The 19332-nt window shown below is 42.8% G+C and overlaps 1 protein-coding gene across 4 annotated transcripts in view; it reads left to right on the forward strand.

Moving 5' to 3' along the window:
• Slfn5 (schlafen family member 5) overlaps positions 1–19332 on the forward strand; it is a 29646-nt gene that overhangs the window by 6484 nt on the left and 3830 nt on the right. For 3 of the 4 annotated variants that reach the window (XM_037200536.1, XM_028867003.2, XM_028867002.2), the window contains 3 exons: positions 803–928; positions 4880–5594; positions 5766–6850. In XM_037200536.1, the coding sequence (XP_037056431.1) occupies positions 803–928; positions 4880–5594; positions 5766–6579 (1655 nt within the window). In that variant the 3' untranslated portion in view covers positions 6580–6850. Of the gene's footprint in view, positions 1–802; positions 929–4879; positions 5595–5765; positions 6851–19332 lie in introns of those variants that run through there. The other variant, XM_037200537.1, reaches the window with a different exon arrangement.

Here is a 19332-nt window from a genome sequence, read left to right on the forward strand (position 1 = left end):
TCAAGAGAGTTGGATAACAGGTGTGAACCACCATGCCTGGCATAGGCTGCTTCATGTGCATGTTAAAACTTCTTCCTTTCTGATACCAGCTTGTATTTAATTATTCACACCACGTTAATTTTGCTTCACATGTATAGGTATTTTGCCTGCGTGTACTGCAGTGCCTGTGGAGGCCAGAAGAGGGCATCAGATCGCCTGGATGGTTGTGAGCTGCCATGTGGGTGCTGGAGACAGAAACTGGATCCTCTGGAAGAATAGCCAGTGCTCTTAAATGCTGAGCCATCTCCCAAACCATCAAAAATATTCTTAATCTTTTCTTGGAGCTTTTCATGAACAAACCATAATTCCCCCATTTTCCCATTTCAGGACACAAGGTAGGATAACCATAAGTGATAGACTAGAGACCAGGGATGTGATAGGCATCTACTTTGGAAAAGGAAAGATAAAATGAAAATAAATGAGAGAAAGCCAATGATAACTTCAAAAGTCACAAAACAAACAGAAGGGTTCGTTTCAGAACTGCATAGCATTCTATACCATTGACCTTCACATCTTCTACTCACATGTACTTAAAATAGTATTCTGAAAATATAAAACAATTTTATTTCAATGTGAGTAAATATTAAGGATTTGGAGAGGTGGCTTAGAGGTTAAGAGCATGGACATCTCTTGCAGAGGACCTGGGTTTGACCTGTAATGGAAATGCCAATAGCTGCAGATCCCAGCTTTGAGTTTAACCTGGCCCAGCTAAGAAGTGGGGTCTGCCTTCTGTATACTCAACTCTTGTTTCTTGCTTCCTCAGAGCTTTCCAGTTTTCCTCAGATGGTCATCTCGAGAAGTATGTTAGACACCACACCCCGCAGCAGGACTGTGTACAGACATAAGAATATGAAATGTGTTGAAGAATTGCAGAAGAATTACTTCCCAGGTAATTATCATCTCTGGCTGCTTTGGGACATGTTTATTGTTCCTATATTTAGGGGGAAAAAGCCTTGATTCTTATGTCCATATAAAACCACTTATGGAAAGTTTAGAGAGGGGCTGGAGCTGTTCCTTAGCAGGTTTGGTTCCCAGCACCCACATGATGGCTTACAACCATTACCAGAACGGGTAAGTATATTGCAATACAGTTACAGAATGGAGCATTAGTAGTGCAAATGGGTTCATTAATTGCTATGTGAAAGCACAGGGCTGAGCATAAAGACTGTTTGGGCAGATCTTGTTAGGATCTTGTTCGTGGGTTTTCTTGATTCTTTGGTTGATTATAAAATGTTTCTAAACATTCTAGTGTTTCTAAACATGGATTTTTCTTAGTTTTAGTTATTTCACTATGAAACTTTCTTGCATACAGACAGGACGTAGAACAAAGGTATAATTTAATAAGCAATTGTACCATGAAACTCATGTAACCATCACTTAAATAAAATAAGCAACTAAAACTCTGCAAACACTCTGCTGCTGTTTCTTTTCCAGATTCCCTTCTTTTGAAAAAAATTTCCTTCTTCCTTCCTTCCTTCCTTCCTTCCTTCCTTCCTTCCTTCCTTCCTTCCTTCCTTCCTTCCTTCCTTCCTCCCTTCCTTCCTCCCTTCCTCCCTCCCTTCCTTCCTTCCTTCCTTCCTTTCTTTCTTTCTTTCTCTTTTTCTTCTCTCTCTCTCTCTTTCTTTTTCTTTTTTGGTTTTTCAAGACAGGGTTTTTCTGTGTAGTCCCTGGCTGTCCTGGAACTCACTTTGTAGACCAGGCTTGTGTGGAATTCAGAATTAAAGATATGTGCCACAAATCCAGCACCTTTTTGTATTTTAAACAGTATGATACATATTTTTCTATAAATAACTGACATGCTCTAAGGATAAGTTTTGAGGAGTAATGATTGCTTATAAATTTAGATGAAGATTGCCAAAGGGTAATCCAAAATATATGCCCAGACTCATGTTCACCAATATTGTCTTACCATGGTGATTTTTCTTCTAGAAGAATCTTAGAAGCATTTCATTGTATCAAAAAGAAAAGAGAGGAATCTGATATTATTTTGATGGCCAATATATGCAGTCAATGAGCTGATGTGGAAAGAATTGTCAATTTTACAATAGTAAATTTTCTCATAGTTCAACATGGATTGTCTGGTTGATCACACAAATCTTCTCTTACATTTGCTTAACAACCTACTATCATTTTATTAGCTCTGAAAAATAATATTGCTAATTAAACTATAAGATATGTGACTAGTGAAACATTGAAGTACATTTGCAGTCACTGAAATGTGGCATGTATCCCACTCATTTCAAAGCTTTATAACATTGTTCTTTCATATGCTAATATCTTCTTTAGAGTGGATTCTTTTATGAGTATAATTTCTGATGGTGACCTGCCCATTTGCAGGAAAAGCTTAGTTCTTACTTAATAAACTTATTAATATAAAAAGGAAAGATAATTTTGAGTAACTTTTCCTATATTTATGAATTTTTTATTTCTTTAGTTCATTGGTTAATCATTCCAAACATAATGCTAAATTAAAATAATAGTAGAAAAAAATGCAATAGGACATTACTGGGTTCAGTCTAGCATTTTTCTTTCTTTCTTTTATTATTTACTATGTATACAATGTTCTGCCTGTGTGTATGCCTGCAGGCCAGAATAGGGCACCAGATCTCATTATTGATGGTTGTGAGCTACCATGTGGTTGCTGGGAATTGAACTCAGGACCTCTGGAAGAACAGCCGGTGATCTTAATCTCTGAGCCATCTCTCCATCCCCTCTAGCATTTTTCTTAGCCCAGACAAACTTCATTGGTGTGTCCAAGTTGTCTGTGTATCCGGTGTATGGTGCCAGCCATATGGCCAACTAAGCATCACCAAGATGTATGTACTGTTATGACAACCTCCCATTTTTCTTTAGAATCTGCATATTGCTCTATGTAAGTACTTTAAAAATTAATTGTTCAGGGGCTGGAAAGATGGCTCAGCAGTTAAGAACATTTGTTGCTCTTGCAGGGCCCCCCTAGTTTGATTCCCAGCACTCACATGATGGCTAACAAACATTTGAAACTATACAGTTGCAGGAGATCAGACGCCACCTTCTGGCTTCTGCAGTAACGGTACACATACAGTACACAGACATTCATCCAGACAAACATCCATGCACATAAAAAATAAACAAATCTTTAAAAAAAAAAAGAAAAAAATTGTTCAAAATTCAAAAATCGTTTGGAGTATCTATTGTCCATTCAATCAAACGCAGAAATATGGACTCATCCCTGGTTCTGCTTTGTACCTTGAATTAGAAACACAGATTTTGGTTTTATTTTGATATTTTTTTGGTTTTGTTTCTGTCTTTGTTTTGAGACAGGGTCTCACTATGTAGTCCTGGCTGTCTTGGAATTCACTATGTAGATCAGACTGGCCTTGAACTCACAGAGACCCACTTGCCTCTGCCTTTCAAGTGTGAATTTGATTTTTTTGAAGCGTATTCATAGTTTGAGTTAGATTCCAATCAGGGTTTATAACCCTCCAAAGTTTTAAGAGACTCATATATATATTATACCCAATAGGTATACATCATTTATTAATAGTGTACATCCAAATAGTCTTTATAGGTGTCTTGCATCTTTATATATACTCATATATATAATACATAAAAATCTTTTCAGAGACTTTTAAACATCAGTATTAACCTACATGAGGCAGACATTTCTCTTGTGTAGTTGTGGATGTTATCACACCCGTAGTTTTGTGTGCCCACCGTCACAGTCAACATACAAAACAGTTCCATCATTCACAAAGGGAACCTCCCTCGTGCTGCGTCTCCTGTAATCTAACTGCCCTAACTCACAACCTGTGGCAGGTATTGATCTGCTCCCCGAACCAGCCAGTATGTGGCTTTTGCCAAGTGTCCAGGTGGCTCTTGAATGCTTTCCCTATGCCACCATCTCCCTTTCTTTGCCTCCCACTTTTGGAAATACAAACTGTGTGGAGTTATCTGAATGGACTGTGGCGTTGGTTGCCTCCATGTTTACACACACCTCTACTACAGTCTTACCGTGTGGCCCTGGTTGACCTATAACTCCACAGAGATCCACTTGCCTCTGCCTCCTGAGTCCTGCCTGGTATTAAAGATAAGTGCCCAAACTCCCAGCTCATGCTTCTCCTTTTATTATTTCTCTGTTCTTACATGCTTTCTCTGGCTAACTAGATGGCACCCTCTGAGGCTCAGTTGAGCTGTCTCCTTTCCATAAAGACTTGCAACTGTCTTTTTTTGCTAAGCTGTATTTTCCACTAATATTCACACAGTCCTAGAGGGGCTCTTTCTTGCTGCCTTTGCTACTTTGTATTCAGAGTTGTCTGGGTCTATGGCAACTGTTTATGGGCTTCCCCAGACACAGGATTGCTTATCTTTTTGTTACTAACATAAAACTGATCCTTGACACATGGTAGCGCCCAAAGGTTGGCAGGATCTACATCATGTAATGGTGGCAGAGTAAGGTAGAATTGTTATATACTTATTTATCAATTTATTTAATCGTTTACTGAAAGTCCTGCTTGTACTGCTTGCTTGCCAAGGGTGACTTTGCTTGCTACCTGAAACAGAGTAACCTGGAGAAATAGCTGAAACAATGATAGGTCATGGCCCTTAAAGTCCTGCTGACTGCCCTGTATCCTTCTGTAAAATCTTGCTTGCTTGCCCACTCTACCTGCTGTTTTAGAGTATAAAATGCAAGTGCGAACTGGACCTGGGATTTGAAGGCTTTCAGGAGCTCTCTTGGTGACATCGCCTCTTCCACTCTCATTGGCGTCCGAGTGCTTACTCCAGAAAGATTCCCACAGTCACGGTCATTATTAGCTTGTCCTGTGAGTCTCTAATTCATTTGGATTCTTTTCCTGTCTAGTGCAACCCGACAGGATTACATATATCCCAGAGAGCATCTACAAGGACCTCGTCTCAGAACACAAAGGACTACGAAACTTAATAAATACGGAAATGCGCTCTTTCTCTCAAGGGACACTGATTTTCTCCCACAGCTGGGCCGTGGACCTGGGTCTTCCAAGGAAGCAGGGTGTCATCTGCGATGCTCTTCTAATTTCCCCAAACAATGTCCCAATTCTGTATACCATTTGTGACAAGTGTGATCTGGGATACAGGAGATATTCTATGACAGTCGCCTATACCCTGAAGCAGAGGCTGGTGAACATGGGTGGATACCCTGGGAGATTAGGTATCATTCCCTTGGTCTGCCAGCTGGGTCCTGATCAAAGAGTAAGGACTGGTTTAGAAATGCCCATTTACCCCGAATCCTACAACTTCACAACCGTGCAGCAGATGGAAGCTCTGCTGCAGTCCCTTGTGATCGTCTTGTTTGGGTTCAGATCCTTCTTACCTGGAGAGTTAAACTCTGAGGTGGTGACCTTACTCACGGACCAACAGTATCAGTTGCTTTTAAAGGATCTTTGCAAGAGCAGGGAGCTGTTTGTTCATGGCTCTCCTGGATCAGGGAAGACTACTCTCGCTCTCAGGATCATGGAGAAGATTAGGAATGTGTTCAGCTGTCCAGCTGACAACATTCTCTACATCTGTGAGAATCAGTCTTTGAAGAAGTTTGTGAGGTATGTAGTCTGACTCCATTCATTTCTTTCTGCTGGGCAATTTTAGCAGGTGTGGCTTTCACGGGCTAAGCTCTGGATTATAGTAACTGTGTTCAGGGACTGTAACTATAGGTTGGGTTGACTTGCTTGGCTTGGGGTGAAGAAACCTAACTGTTTTCCTTACACTTTCAGCAAGAGAAACATCTGCCAGGCAGTGACACGGAAAACCTTCATGAAAAAAACCTTTGCTAACATTCAACACATCGTCGTGGATGAAGCTCAGAATTTCCGAACCGAAGATGGGGACTGGTACACGAAGGCAAAATCCATCATCCAGCGAAGGAGAGAGGATCCAGGGGTTCTCTATGTTTTTCTGGATTACTTCCAGACCAACCACTTGTGTTGCAGTGGCCTCCCTGACCTCCAGCAACAGAAGCCAGTACTGAAGCTCACCAGGATGCTCCGCAATGGAGACAACATAGCCAACTACCTACTAGATATAATGCAGCAAATCAGTGAGAATCCTCCCCCGAATGTGCCCCCAGAGGCCCTGAGGATGAGCCAAGAACTTGAATGGGCTCCAGGTGTCACAGGCACTCTGGAGATAACTGATGACTTGAATTTGGAGCAGATGGCAATCTTTGTAGCAGAGAAGTGCGAACGTCTCTGGGGGTCTGGCTATTATCCCAGGGATGTTGCTGTACTTTTCAACAAAAGCAGAGATATAGGAAAGTGTAAAGAAAAGATTCTTCTAGCATTGAGGAGGAGGAGCGTGTCTCAGTTCAGTGAGGAATCCAGTTTTGTAGTGCAGGTCAGGGAGGAGTTGGATGCTCTGGGTAATCACATCACATTGACTAGTGTCCACCAATTTTCAGGCATGGAAAGAAGCATAGTGTTTGGGATCATTCCAGTGGAATCTGAGACAGCCATTTTCTACAATCTGTTGCTCTGTCTGGCTTCCAGGGCAAGAACCCATCTCTATATTATAAAGGTTTCACTTTGTTAGGAAGATACCAGTTTTCAATTAGGTAGAGTTGGTCTCTAGATGAATTTGAAACTCTTTGATCTAAACTTTTAAATACCAAGATATTTAATATGCAGTCACCTGCGAAGTCATGTACTCTCCTCGACGCTAGGGGCAAGTACAAGTATGAAGAATTCAGACAGTAGTAAGAGACATCAGGGTAATTAGCTGGCATTGAGATCTCTCTCTCCCTCTCTCTTTCTCTCTGTCTCTCTGTTTCTGTCTCTGTCTCTCTCAGTGGTGTGTGTGTGTGTGTGTGTGTGTGTGTGTGTGTGTGTGTGTGTGATGGAAGGCATTGTGGTGCACCCCTTTAATCCCAGCACTCAGGAGGCAGAGGCAGGTGAATCTCTGTGAGTTTCAGGCCAGCTTGGTCTACAAAGTGAGCTTCAGGACAGTCAGGACTCTGTAGAGAGACCCTATCTTAGAAGAAGAAGAAGAAGAAGAAGAAGAAGAAGAAGAAGAAGAAGAAGAAGAAGAAGAAGAAGAAGAAGAAGAAGAGAGAAAAAAGAAAAAAAGAAGAAAGAAAATATTGACTAATTAAAAGCATTGTAGAAAAAATTGACAAAAAACTTGGGATGGGATGCACACCTTTAATCCCAGCGCCTGGGAGGCAAAGGCAGGAGGATCTCTGAGTTTGAGGCCAGGTTTGGTCTACAGAGTGAGTTCTAGGACAGTCAGGGATACACAGAGAAACCCTGTATTGAGAAACAAACAACAACAATAACAATAACAAAAAGACAAAAGGGCTAAGAAACAGTATGCTGGGGAAATGCTGGCAGCAATGGTTTTTTTTTCCTCTCTAAAGTTCCTATGCATGGTGGTTTAATCCCAACACTCAGGAGGCAGAGACAGGTGGATCTCTGTGAGCTTGAGGTCAGCCTGGTTAATAGAGTGAGCTCCAGGCCAGACAGGGTGGCAGAGTGAGACCTGGCTTCAAAAAATTTTTTGTGGACATAAAAGAAAATTTCCAAGATCAAAAGAAAGTTGGACAAGCAATGTGATGGGTGGAAGGTCACAGAAGTTCAAACAGTTCCTACACATGGTGTCATTACCGATGGTGGCAGGAGTGTGACGTAACCAGCATGTATGATGGATGACATGCCGTTTGGTGGGAAATCTGCCTGGTGTCTACCTCCTTCCAGAAGGATCTAGCAATGGCCATGAAAAGCTTGAGTGCTTACACATTTTTAGCTTGGGATTCATCCCCAAGGAACTTATTCTACACAGACAACTTGTACGCGTGTAAAAGGCTTCTGGATGGAAGTGTAGAGCTTTGCTTCTAGTATCAGAATGCAGAATAATAGTAAATATCTATTCAAGTGGATCAAAGGGAGTAATTTGCAGAATGTTACAACATCCATCATACCATGAAGCCATAAAAAGTGAGATCTTCATTGTATCTATGTGGGACCATCTCTAAGATGTTTTGTGTTGTGAACAAAGCATCATCCAAAAACAATGTCTATCCTATGCCTCTGGAGTTGACACATGTGCTTGTAGACACATTAAGGATTTCTGGAGATGCTCCTTAAAATTGGTAGCAGTATTTGACTCTGAGGAAGGGAAATTGATGCTGAAGGGAGTCCACAGCTTCTGCTTTTAGGACTCTAGATTCTATACCATGTAATACTTGATGGGATCTTACCTGGCATGTGTTTTTACTTATGAATGTAATGGCTTTATGAATTACTTTCTCAGTTTTTATTAACCTGTATCCTGGATAGACATTTCATAATCATAGTGAATATTGATGTATAGTGAATGGGGGGATTTGAAAACTACACAAGATAATAGTTTTTTTTTTTTAAAGCACATAAGATTTAGAAATGCTGACTTATTGTTGGATTTGCTTCAAGCTCTTTTTTTTAAAGACATAAAATATTGCAACTAAAATGGAATTATTCTTGTTTCTTTTGTATCTTATTACTCTCTTTTTCTTTCCCTCAAGGACAACAACAATCAGGTCTTCGGGATATTTGTTAGTGACACACACACACACACACACACACACACACACACACACACACACACGAGGTGATGGCATCAGACCACACTAGCCATTAGAAAGAAGGTGGAAGGCAAGACATTAGGAATTCAAATGACTGGCATTTGATTTCTCTAGCAACAATAGTAATTCTAAAGGCAGTAGAGGGCTGGGGAAATTGCTCAGACAGTGGAGTGCTTGCCATGCAGAGTTCAAACCCCAGAAACCATGTAAAGAAGTGGGGTGTGGTGATGTACACACAATCCCAGCACTGGGGAAGTGGATACAGATTCCTGCCCTATTTGAGTTTCCGCCCCGACCTTCCCCAGTGATGGGCCGGTACCTGGAAGTGCAAGCAAAATAAACCCTCTCCTCCCCAACTTGCTTTTGGTCATGGTGTTTTGTCACAGCAGTTAAAACCCTAATAGTGTGCTTGGCTCACCAGCTCTGGTGCTGTCTGCTCTTCGTGCAACTAGCCCAGCTCACTCTTTTCTTGATTAAAGGCTCAGGCATAGACAAATAAAGAAGCCCAGACAGAGCTTTACTGGGGTCTCTGCTGTAACACAGGAGGGCAATGCCTGGGATCAAGGTTTCCTGGACTTGGACATGCTGATACTGGGGGGTGGGGGCACTGCTTAGACAACCCTCGATGGTGGCTGTCCTAGAGTCTAGGCTGCTGTCATCATGGTGGCCTTGCTCTGAAACAGATGAGGTGGTTTCTGCAGGAGCTATGCAAGGACTACCACGGTTTCTGTGACCGTCTGGAAATTTCCTTGCAGCACATGCTGCTGAAACCAAGCCTCTTCAAGCAGCTATGGGCACTTAAGGCAGTGGGAGCTGTCAGAAGAAGGAGTTGCCTGCCTGCCAGCATCTGTAGTTTCCACAAAAGTAAATGGAGTGGGATTCGAGATAGCACAGCAGGTAGAGGCACTTGGCACCAATCCTGATAACTGGAGTTTGATCCCTGTAACCCACACGGTGAAAAGAGAAAGCAGAATCCACAATTGTCCTCTGACTTCCAATGACTGCTTTGGCACACACGCCTCCCCGACACAATAAATACATACATATAATTTTTAAGCATTAAACAGTCTGGGGTTGTGAGGATGACAGTAATGTTTCTGGGATCTGGCTTTTCTCTGCCTTACTTTAGGTTGTTTCAACAAGGTTTCCTTCTGCTGTGGGATGTCTTTCTGTATGCTGTTGCTCTGATTGGTTGATAAAAAAAGCTTCATTGGCCTATGGCAGGTTAGGTGGTACATTCAAACTGAAGACGGGGTGAATAAGGGCGGTGTCGAGATGCCAGCCTGCCACCCAAGGAGCAACAAGATGCCAGCAGACAGGTATTGCCACGGCCATGTGGCAACACATAGATTAATAGGAATGGGTTGAGTTAAGTTATGAGAGCTAGGTTGTAAGAAGCTGACCCGTAGGCCATACAGTCTGTAAGTAATATAAGCCTCTGTGTGTTTGCTTGGGATCAAGCAGCTTCGAGATGCAGGTGGGAGAGATTAGTCCTGACTATGCCCTGACTGAGGGACTGGGCAGAGAAACTTATGGCTACATCCTTCACTCACAGTTTCAGTTGTTTAAAAGAGAGATCTGTTAGTCTTTGTAACAGAGATCTGCCAGCTCCCTAAGAAGCCCAGGACAGGGCTCAGTCAGTACCTATGGCTCTTCCCAGTACTTCTCACCCTGCCCCCTAACTTAACCCTCTCTAGCCCATGGGCTTTGCTTCCCTTTGCCCAGCTTCTTATTTCTCTATTAACCCTGCCATTTCAGCCATGCACTCTCTTGGTCCTAGGCTCCTTTCTTGGTCTGCCTGTCCTCTCTCTTCTAACGCCCCCCTCTCTCTCATTCCTCACCCCCCATTTTCCTTTCATGGCTTGCCTAGCAGCAGCCATGTTCTCATTTTTCTTCAAGATCTAAGTAACATTAAATACTTTTTTTCCTCCTGTGGACTTTATCCAGTATTTAACTCCTAGCCAAACAGAGATAGTATGCCTTTGTAGAGAGATAGTATATCCCCTTGGGGAAGGTCAAACTTCCCCAGTATGTCCCAGAGAGACACACTGGGCAAGGTTCCAAGACTGGGGCAATTGTGTAGTTTCGCTGGATCAGAGACAACAATTTCTCTGCTATTTCTTGTTATATAAGAGGTGGTGACCCCCCCTTTCTGTAAAACAGTCTTTATTTTATTTTATTTTTTTTTTGGTTTTTCGAGACAGGGTTTCTCTGTGTAGCTTTGCGCCTTTCCTGGAACTAACTTGGTAGCCCAGGCTGGCCTCGAACTCACAGAGATCCACCTGCCTCTGCCTCCCAAGTGCTGGGATTAAAGGCGTGCGCCACCACTGCCCGGCAAAACAGTCTTTAAATTAAATTAATTTAAAGTTAAGGCAAAATGCACAAAGATTCAAATCAAAAGTTCATAGGGGCCACCCTGCCTCTCCTCTTCCCATTTTGGCAAAATAACTTAACACTGTAACTGACAGGATGCTGGGAGTTCAAATCCTGGTGATGGCAAAGCACAATCTGTTGGGTCCCGGGACTCGCAATAATGGGGGACAGACCACCAAAGTCTATTAAACCAGGAGCAAACTTTATTCAAAAAAAGAAAAAAGAAAAATGAGAGTCATTTCCAAAACAAGGTTCTTGTCAAACAGAAGTGGTTCCGTGGTCCTGTGGCCACTCATGTAGGGGTGGGTCGGTCTTCGTTACTTTCTATTGCTGTGACAGAACACCATGACCAAGAAAAATTATTTGAAAAAGCATTTAATTTGGGGGCTCACAGTTCCAGAGGGCTAGACTCCAAGGCCATCATGGTGGAGAGCATGGCAGCAGGCAGGTGGGCATGAGTGACTGCTAAAGTTATTTTGAAGTTTAAACTACTGTGCTTAAGACATATATAAGACAAAAACACCTCTAGCCTGTAAGCCTCACTCCTCCAGGGACAGAGGGGACACTGGGGGTTCATGTAAGGTAACAAGTGCGGTGTTTTCACGTCTGCAAACAAGCGTGCTCACACCAATTGCACAAAGTGTGTGCTGTATCACACATAGGCAGGAGGTACATAGGCAGGAAGTCTGTCAGGATGTGTGCTTGTCCCTCATTGGAGGAGGATATGAGGTACATAGATGTGTGGGTTTTGCCTCTATCAACTCCTGATGAATGTACTTTGGGGCTATACTCTGGGAATCCCAGGTGTGGATCTGGCCAGTATCCATGGACCTGGCCAGTATTTAACAAAGCTTGCTTCAAATTTGGCTTAAAAATTGTGGTAGTAGTCTTATTCTTACCCGGTGGAATTAACACATGATACTGGAGCAATAGCTGAGAGCTTCATGGGCTTTTTATTTCATTCATTCATTCATTCATTCATTCATTCATTCATTATTTGTCTGTCTGTCTATTTGAGACAGGCTTTGCTGTGTAGCCCTGGCCATCCTGGAACTTGCTCTGTAGACCAGGCTGGCCTTGAACTCCGAGATCTACCTGTCTCTGCCTCCCTAGTGCTGGGATTAAAAGCATGCACCATCACCACCCAGCTTGGCATGGGCTTTTGAAACCTCAAAGCTCACCCCCAGTGTGACACACCTTCAGCTCCACACTTCCTAATCTATCTTGAAGAGTTCCACCAAGTGCAAACCAGGCATTCAAATCTATGAACCTATGGGGGCCATTCTCATTCAAGCCATCCCAGGGCCTGTTCCTGAGCATGCTCAGTAAAGGAGTACATACCAAAGGAATACTTACTTTAAGGTCATAATTTAAAAAGAAAGGTAAGTTAGTCATACTTTGGGATGCATTTAGTTCAAAGTCATGGATCACACATGCTATATTAGTGTGATATACAGGAATACTTCTGGGTTGTTCAACTAGAATTACCCAAAGTTTTGGCTGAAAATAGATATATTATTGGTACAGGAGTCTGCCACAGCAACACCTTGTTGCTTAAGGAACTTATGTCTGAGTTTGTTCAGGCCTTAGCTGATCTCATTTGTATCTTACGTCCCAGTTATTGCCAGTTGGCATACTGACAGCCTGATGGTCAACCCAGGTCTCATTTGCCCTTGGCCAGGAGTGAGGGTTGGGATGTATGTACCTAAATGTCCTCAAATGGCAGCAGGGATGCCACTACCCCTACCCCAGGAATGTGAGTGTTTCTGGAGGGCCATCTCACAGCCCATCACTGAAGAAAAAGTGAGGTGCAGACAGGGTTCCAATCTAGACTTTGGGTTTGGAGCTGAAGCTGGGGTGGGGGAGGAGTGCTGGCCTCTGGGTTTGGAGCAGAAGTCTGGGGTTGGGGAGGAGTGATGACCTCTGGGTTTGGAGGGATTTTTCTTTGCCTCCTCCCTCTTCTCTGAGTTTTGGCTGAGCTCATCCTTTGGGAAGAAGGTTCCTTGGCTTCACCATCACACTGGATTGGTCTGGATCTGTAGGCAGTTAGTAGAACTGAAACTGTAGCACCTGATGATGTGGGAGTCAGCTCCAGTTTCTCCTCTCCTTTCCTACTAACCCCCGGGGAATCCAGGGCATCGCTTTATCTCTTATTTTGTTACATCCAAAGACAGACTCCCTCCAATTAACTAGATAGATGTCCAACAAAGAGGCCAAGGTCATTCCTAGGTAGTGGGTGGTTTGTAAGAATGAGCCATTCTTGAACTGCCTCACATAGACCCTATAAAATATCTATTATTCCAACCGTTCAAAGGTTTGCTGGGAACCTTGGGAAATGTCAGCCATATGGTGGTGGCCCATGCTATTTGCCCTAGCACCCAGGAGGCGAGGCAGGCAGATCTCTGAGTTCAAGGCCAGCCTGGTCTACAGAGCGAGATCCAGGACAGCCAGGGCTGTTAAATAGAGAAACCCTGTTTCAACACTCCCCTCCCCACAAAGGATTCAGTGAAATGACATAACCGGTGACTTTGAAAAGACCCCAGAAGCAGAGGTCTTTTCCCAGTCACAGGAAAAGAAAGTTCCCCTTTGGTTTCAACCTTCTGTGGAGCTTTTTCTGGAGAGTGTGACATGTAGTACTAAGTTACATTTTTGTCTCTATTGAGATAATTGTCAGGTTTTTTCCTTTAACGAACCATGATGCAACGGATCATAATGGATTTCCACATATTAAATTGAATCTTAAGATAAATGAATCTGTTACACTTGTGGGAGAAGAAAATTATGCGTAACATCCCTGAGACAAATGCTACCTTATTTTAATACACCAGCTATACTGTTATGATGGTCAATATTGTTAACTTGTAGCCAGGTATTGGTACATGCCTTTAATCCTAGCATCCAAAAGATAGAGGCAGGTGAATCTCTGTGACTTTCAGGCCAGCCTGGTCTACAGAGCCAGTTCCAGGCCAGTCAGGGTGACACAGTGAGACCTTGTCTCAGAAAATAAGTAAGAAATATTGTCAATTTGTCAGAATCTAGAATCACCAGGAGACACGTATCTAGGCATGTCTGTGAGGGGGTTTCTACATTTGGCTTACTGAAGTGGTCCAACTTAATTGTGGGTGGGGTAATTGTATGGGCTGGGCATGAACATTCATTTTTCTCTGTTTCCTCACTGTGGATACAATCGTATTAAGAGGTGATTTTTCCTTTAAAACATTTTAAATTTAATTCCATTAAAAACTGCCTCATTTTCCTAAGTTAGAACCTCAAACTGTAATAAAAAAAAATACACCCTTCCTTTCTTAAATTGCTTTTTTGTTTTGTTTTGTTTGTTTTTTTTTTTTGAGACAGGGTTTCTTTTGTGTAATAGCCTTGGCTGTACTGGAACTTGCTCTGCAGACCAGGCTGGACTCAAACTCACAGAGATCCGCCTGCCTCTGCCTCCCAAGTACTGGGATCAAAGGCGTGCACCACTACACCCGGCCTGAAGTTGCTTCTTGTCTCAATTTGATCACAGCAAACAACTATCCACATGTAGAGAAGAATTCTGAACGCATTTTATTAGAACTGTTTACAGGTTTTCTATGGAAATGTTCTTGCAAATGAAGAGTGAACTTTTTTTTTTCAATACTCTAGAATAATTGCACACAAATGGAAATACCTATTCCTATGCATTCTATAAGTCTAGAGGGACTATTTGAGACTAATGTTTTCCATTTGGTTTTAAATTTCCTTTGAAGGTTCACAGCTGGGGTTCCACACACTGGAATCCTGGTGTGATCCTACGTTTCTGAAATAGAGAGCTAAGCAACTTGAACATTCCCTGACTAAGAATGAACAGGATGGCACCAATGCTTAGCCATCATTCTGCTGGCACACAAGTCCTCATGACAGCAGGGTTCTTCAAGGTAACCCGAAGGACTATATTCCAGCTGAAATTATACCACAATGGCTTAGCAATGTGCTCAAGGTTATACAACTCTTGGATCATGTGTCCTTCATTCAGAATCAGCCAATTTGTATACAAATGTAGACATTACCTGTTACAGGATTAATCTCAGCTCAAACTTAGAGACAATACCACAAGGTTGAGAGCCCTCTACAGAAGGTAGAATATATTAGAACATAACTGTCTGACAATCAAGAGGTAGAATGGATCACAGCAGACCATCTCATGATCATATCTAATATGGTTTTAGGGAAGTGGTGCTGCCAATACTGTCACCTTGGGTCTAGTGGTCTTGGAGATCCAATACCCTGGATAGAGCTGGTCCTATGACATGTCGAGCCAAGACTCTTGTCCTGGGCTCTTTGGACTTCTCGGGTTGCTGAACTGATTGTCAGAAAAGTTAATTGTACTTCCTGTGTGACCGATCTTGATTATGAAGGAGAAACTGATTCACTTCTACATAGACCAAAAAGAACTGTAGCGTCAGGCGTATTGGCCTTAATCCCAGCACTCCAGAGACAGAAACAGGCAGATCTCTGTGAGTTCCAGGCCAGCCAGAGCTATGTAGAGAGACCTTGCGTGATGGTTTAAGTAAGAATGGCCTCTATTGCTCTCATATGTTTAAATGCTTTGTCCCAGTTAGTGGAACTGTTTGGAAAGGATTAGGTGTGGCCTTGTGGGAGAAGGTGTGGCTTTGTTGGAGGAGGTGTGCTCCTGGATGTGCACTTTGAAGCTTCAGTAGCACCCAGGCCCAATCTCTGTCTGTTGCCTGCTGATCAGGATGTAAAGATCTTAGCTACTGCTCCAGTGCTTTGCTTTTTGGTTCCTGCTGTGATGATCATGAACTAACCCTCTAAAACTATAAGCAAGCCCCCAATTAAATGCTTCCATTTTGCTGGGCGGTGTTGGTGCATGCCTTTAATCTTAGCATTTGAGAGGCAGAGGCAGGTGGATCTCCGTGAGTTCAAGAACAGCCTGGTCTACAAAGCAAGTTCCAGGACAGTCAGGGCTACACAGTGAAACACTGTCTTGAAAAAAACAAAAGAAAGCAGAAAATATCATTTATAATTCAACCATTGAAATTGGATTCTTATGTCTTTCACAAGTTTGCATGTACATATATGTAATATACAAGGTACTCTTGTCTTTCAAAGTAGAATATTCTCATATTACTTTGTCAACCTTTTCTTACTTTGTACCCTATCAGAAGCTCAGGTTTTTACACATCAGTAAAGAACTTTTATTAAATAAAACCCAGAGATCTGTAGACTGGTTCCAAATATAATGAACACTAAGGTACAAACAAGAGCTATATCTAAAACCACCAACAGCAACAGATTCAGTGTAGGAAGATGGGTAAATGAGTATCATGAAAATGCTGATAAAAAGAAAGCTGTATCACCAAGTGTCTTGGTTTCGGTTTTTATTGCTGTGAAGAAACACCATGACCATGGCAACTCTTTTTTTTTTTTTCTAGACAGGGTTTCTCTGTGTAGTTTTGGTGCCTGTCCTGAATCTTGCTCTATAGACCAGGCTGGCCTTGAACTCACAGAGAAGCCTCTGACTCTGCCTCCCGAGTGCTGGGATTAAAGGCGTGCATCACCGCCACCTGGCAACCATGGCAACTCTTATAAGGAAGACATTTAATTTGGGTGACTTGTTTACAGTTTCAGGTTCAATCCATTATCATCATTATGAGGAGCATGGTGGCGTGTAGGCAGATGAGGTGCTGGAAGAATAGCTGAGAGTCCCACATCTTGTAGACAACAGGAAGTTGGCTGGGACCCTGGGTGGTATCCTGTGAATAGAAAACCTCAAAGCCGGCCCCCACAGTGACACACTTCCTCCAACAAGGCCATACCCACTCTAACAAAACCACACCTCCCAATATTGCCACTTGTGATATTGAGTTCCCCAATATATTGTGAACACTAATAAACTTATCTGGGGTCAGAGAACAGAACAGTCTCAAGATAGACAGAGTACAGAAAATGGTGGCACTCATACATTTAATCCTAGCATTCCAAAAGGCAGAGATCCGTCTAAATCTCTGTGAGTTCAAAGCCACACTGGAAACAGCCAGGCATGGTGACACACGCCTTTAATCCCAGGAAGTGATGGCAGGAAGCAGAAAGGTATATAAGGCATGAGGATCAGGAACTAGAACCAGTTAAGCTTTTAGGCTTCTGAGCAACAGTTCAGCTGAGATCCATTCGGATGAGGACACAGAGGCTTCCAGTTTGAGGAAATGAGATCAGGTGAGGTTAGCTGTGGCCTGTTCTGCTTCTCTGATCTTCCAGCGTTCACCCCGATAACTGGCACCGGGTTGGTTTTTATTAATAAGACCTTTTAAGATTCACGTTCTTTGGGATTATGATTAAGATTCTTTGGGATTATGGGGGACAATTACATTCAAACTACCACACCATGGTATAGCAGATAAAACAGAAATCAAGGCAAGCTACGTGAACTAGGGGTAAGGATGGTTTTGAGTAGCCTTCCAAAGCATCACTACACCTTTGTTTCAGATTCTTATCTCTTCTATTTCATCCACTCCCCTAAGCAGACATCCCCTAAGCTGTACATCTCTCTACTGTTCAAAGGCCAGCTGTGTGAATCCTCTCTAGCCTCTACAGAGTCGCAAATGACCTTTCCCTAGAAGTTTCTTCAGATTTTTCCTCCTCTGCTGGTTCTTCCTCCTCCTCTGGCTCTCCCTTGTTTTCTGTGTTTCCTCTCACTGGGGGCAGGGTTTCATCTTGTGTGATTCCCGCCCCCCCTTCCTTCTTTGCTTCTTCCTGCCTCTTTGTCTTTGAATGGAATTACTTCAAGTACTGATCTGGTCAGTTTATTATTTTTTTTAAATCCTTTCTTAAAAACCCGGAGTGGTATAAAGAACAGACCTGCAGGCACATTGTAGAGGTCAAGTGCAGTGCATCCTTCCATTGGCCTCTTAACTGGGCTGCCTGCAAGGCTGCAGGATGCTGTGGGATGTTAATGTATGTCCTGTGGGAGCCCTTCTTGGGTTCCTTGTGGTGTTACCCAGCAGGTCTGCATAGAGGATGATTAGGACCATGGGCCTGAGTGCAGGTGTCTGAGATGGTCTGCACTTGGCTGTACTGGGGGATGGTCTGTATGTCAAGTTGCTCTGATTGGTCAATAAATAAAACCTGATTGGTTGTGGCTAGGCAGGAAGTATAGGCGGGACTAACAGAGAGGAGAAAAAAAAAGAACAGGAAGGCAGGAGTCACTGCCAGCCACTGCCAGGACAAGCAGCATGTGAAGATGCTGGTAAGCCACGAGCCACGTGGCAAGGTATAGATTTGTAGAAATGGGTTACTTTAAGATATAAGAACAGTTAACAAGAAGCCTGCCACGGCCATATAGTTTGTAAGCAATGTAAGTCTCTGTGTTTACTTGGTTGGGTCTGAGTGACTGTGGGACTGGGGGGTGACAGAGGTTTGTCCTGACTGTGGGCAAGGCAGGAAAACTCCAGCTACAAATGGCGCCCAACGAGAGGGCAAGAGTTTCTACCTAAAACCTGAAAAAAGATTCTAAAATGGAGCTAAAAACAGCTTCCTAATTGTGTCTCTCAAATGAGCGGCAGCTGCAGGTTTGAGCTACTGGCAGGTTCCTAGTGTGTGTGCTCGACCTGCAGTATGGCGGGAATGAGGCCTCTGCAAGTGGCACATTAAGCTGTGTGGTGGATTTAGCCTTTGCTAGTACAAAACAAAAAAGGTTTCTGGGCTACACGCTGCTTGGATAAAAGCATAGACCCTCAATAGCTCCCAGAGCTGGGGGTGAATGTACCACCGCCATGTTGGGAAGCTGAGGTGGGCGGAGCCAGCAGCCATAGCACCGTTTTAGTCTTACAAATGCTGCAGTTTAAAGCAATAGATTCACAATAAGACAGATTCAGATGGAACAAGACTTTAAATGCTTTACAATGTGAGTAAAAATGTACATAGGCTTGGAAGAGAGAGGAAAAGGAACATAGACAGTTATATAAAGAAATAGAAAGTTTTAAAATAATAAAGTCTTTAAAGAGAAAGTAAAAGTAATATAAAAAATAAGCCATGTAAAGATGGATATCACACAGAGAGTCTGGATTATATTGTCTTTGGGATTTTTAACTGCAGAAAGACATTTGATTGTAAAGACTGCTCAGTTAAATCAATGTGTATATTTTAAAGGTATTTCAATTTTGAAATTTATGTCTAAGGATGTTTTGCTTTGGAAAGGAGACTCTGCTTTTGTTCCCACAGAAAGCCAGAGGCTATGGATTTGTTCCAGATTAAGATACATCAGGTTTGACCAGCCAAGACCACCTGAAAGGTCTCCGATGACACCATGGCCCAGATGATCCAACATCCAGAATCGTTTCAAGGCAACTGGCTCAGACGAT

Source organism: Peromyscus leucopus, chromosome 8b, assembly GCF_004664715.2.
Source record: "Peromyscus leucopus breed LL Stock chromosome 8b, UCI_PerLeu_2.1, whole genome shotgun sequence".
Lineage (NCBI taxonomy): Eukaryota > Metazoa > Chordata > Mammalia > Rodentia > Cricetidae > Peromyscus > Peromyscus leucopus.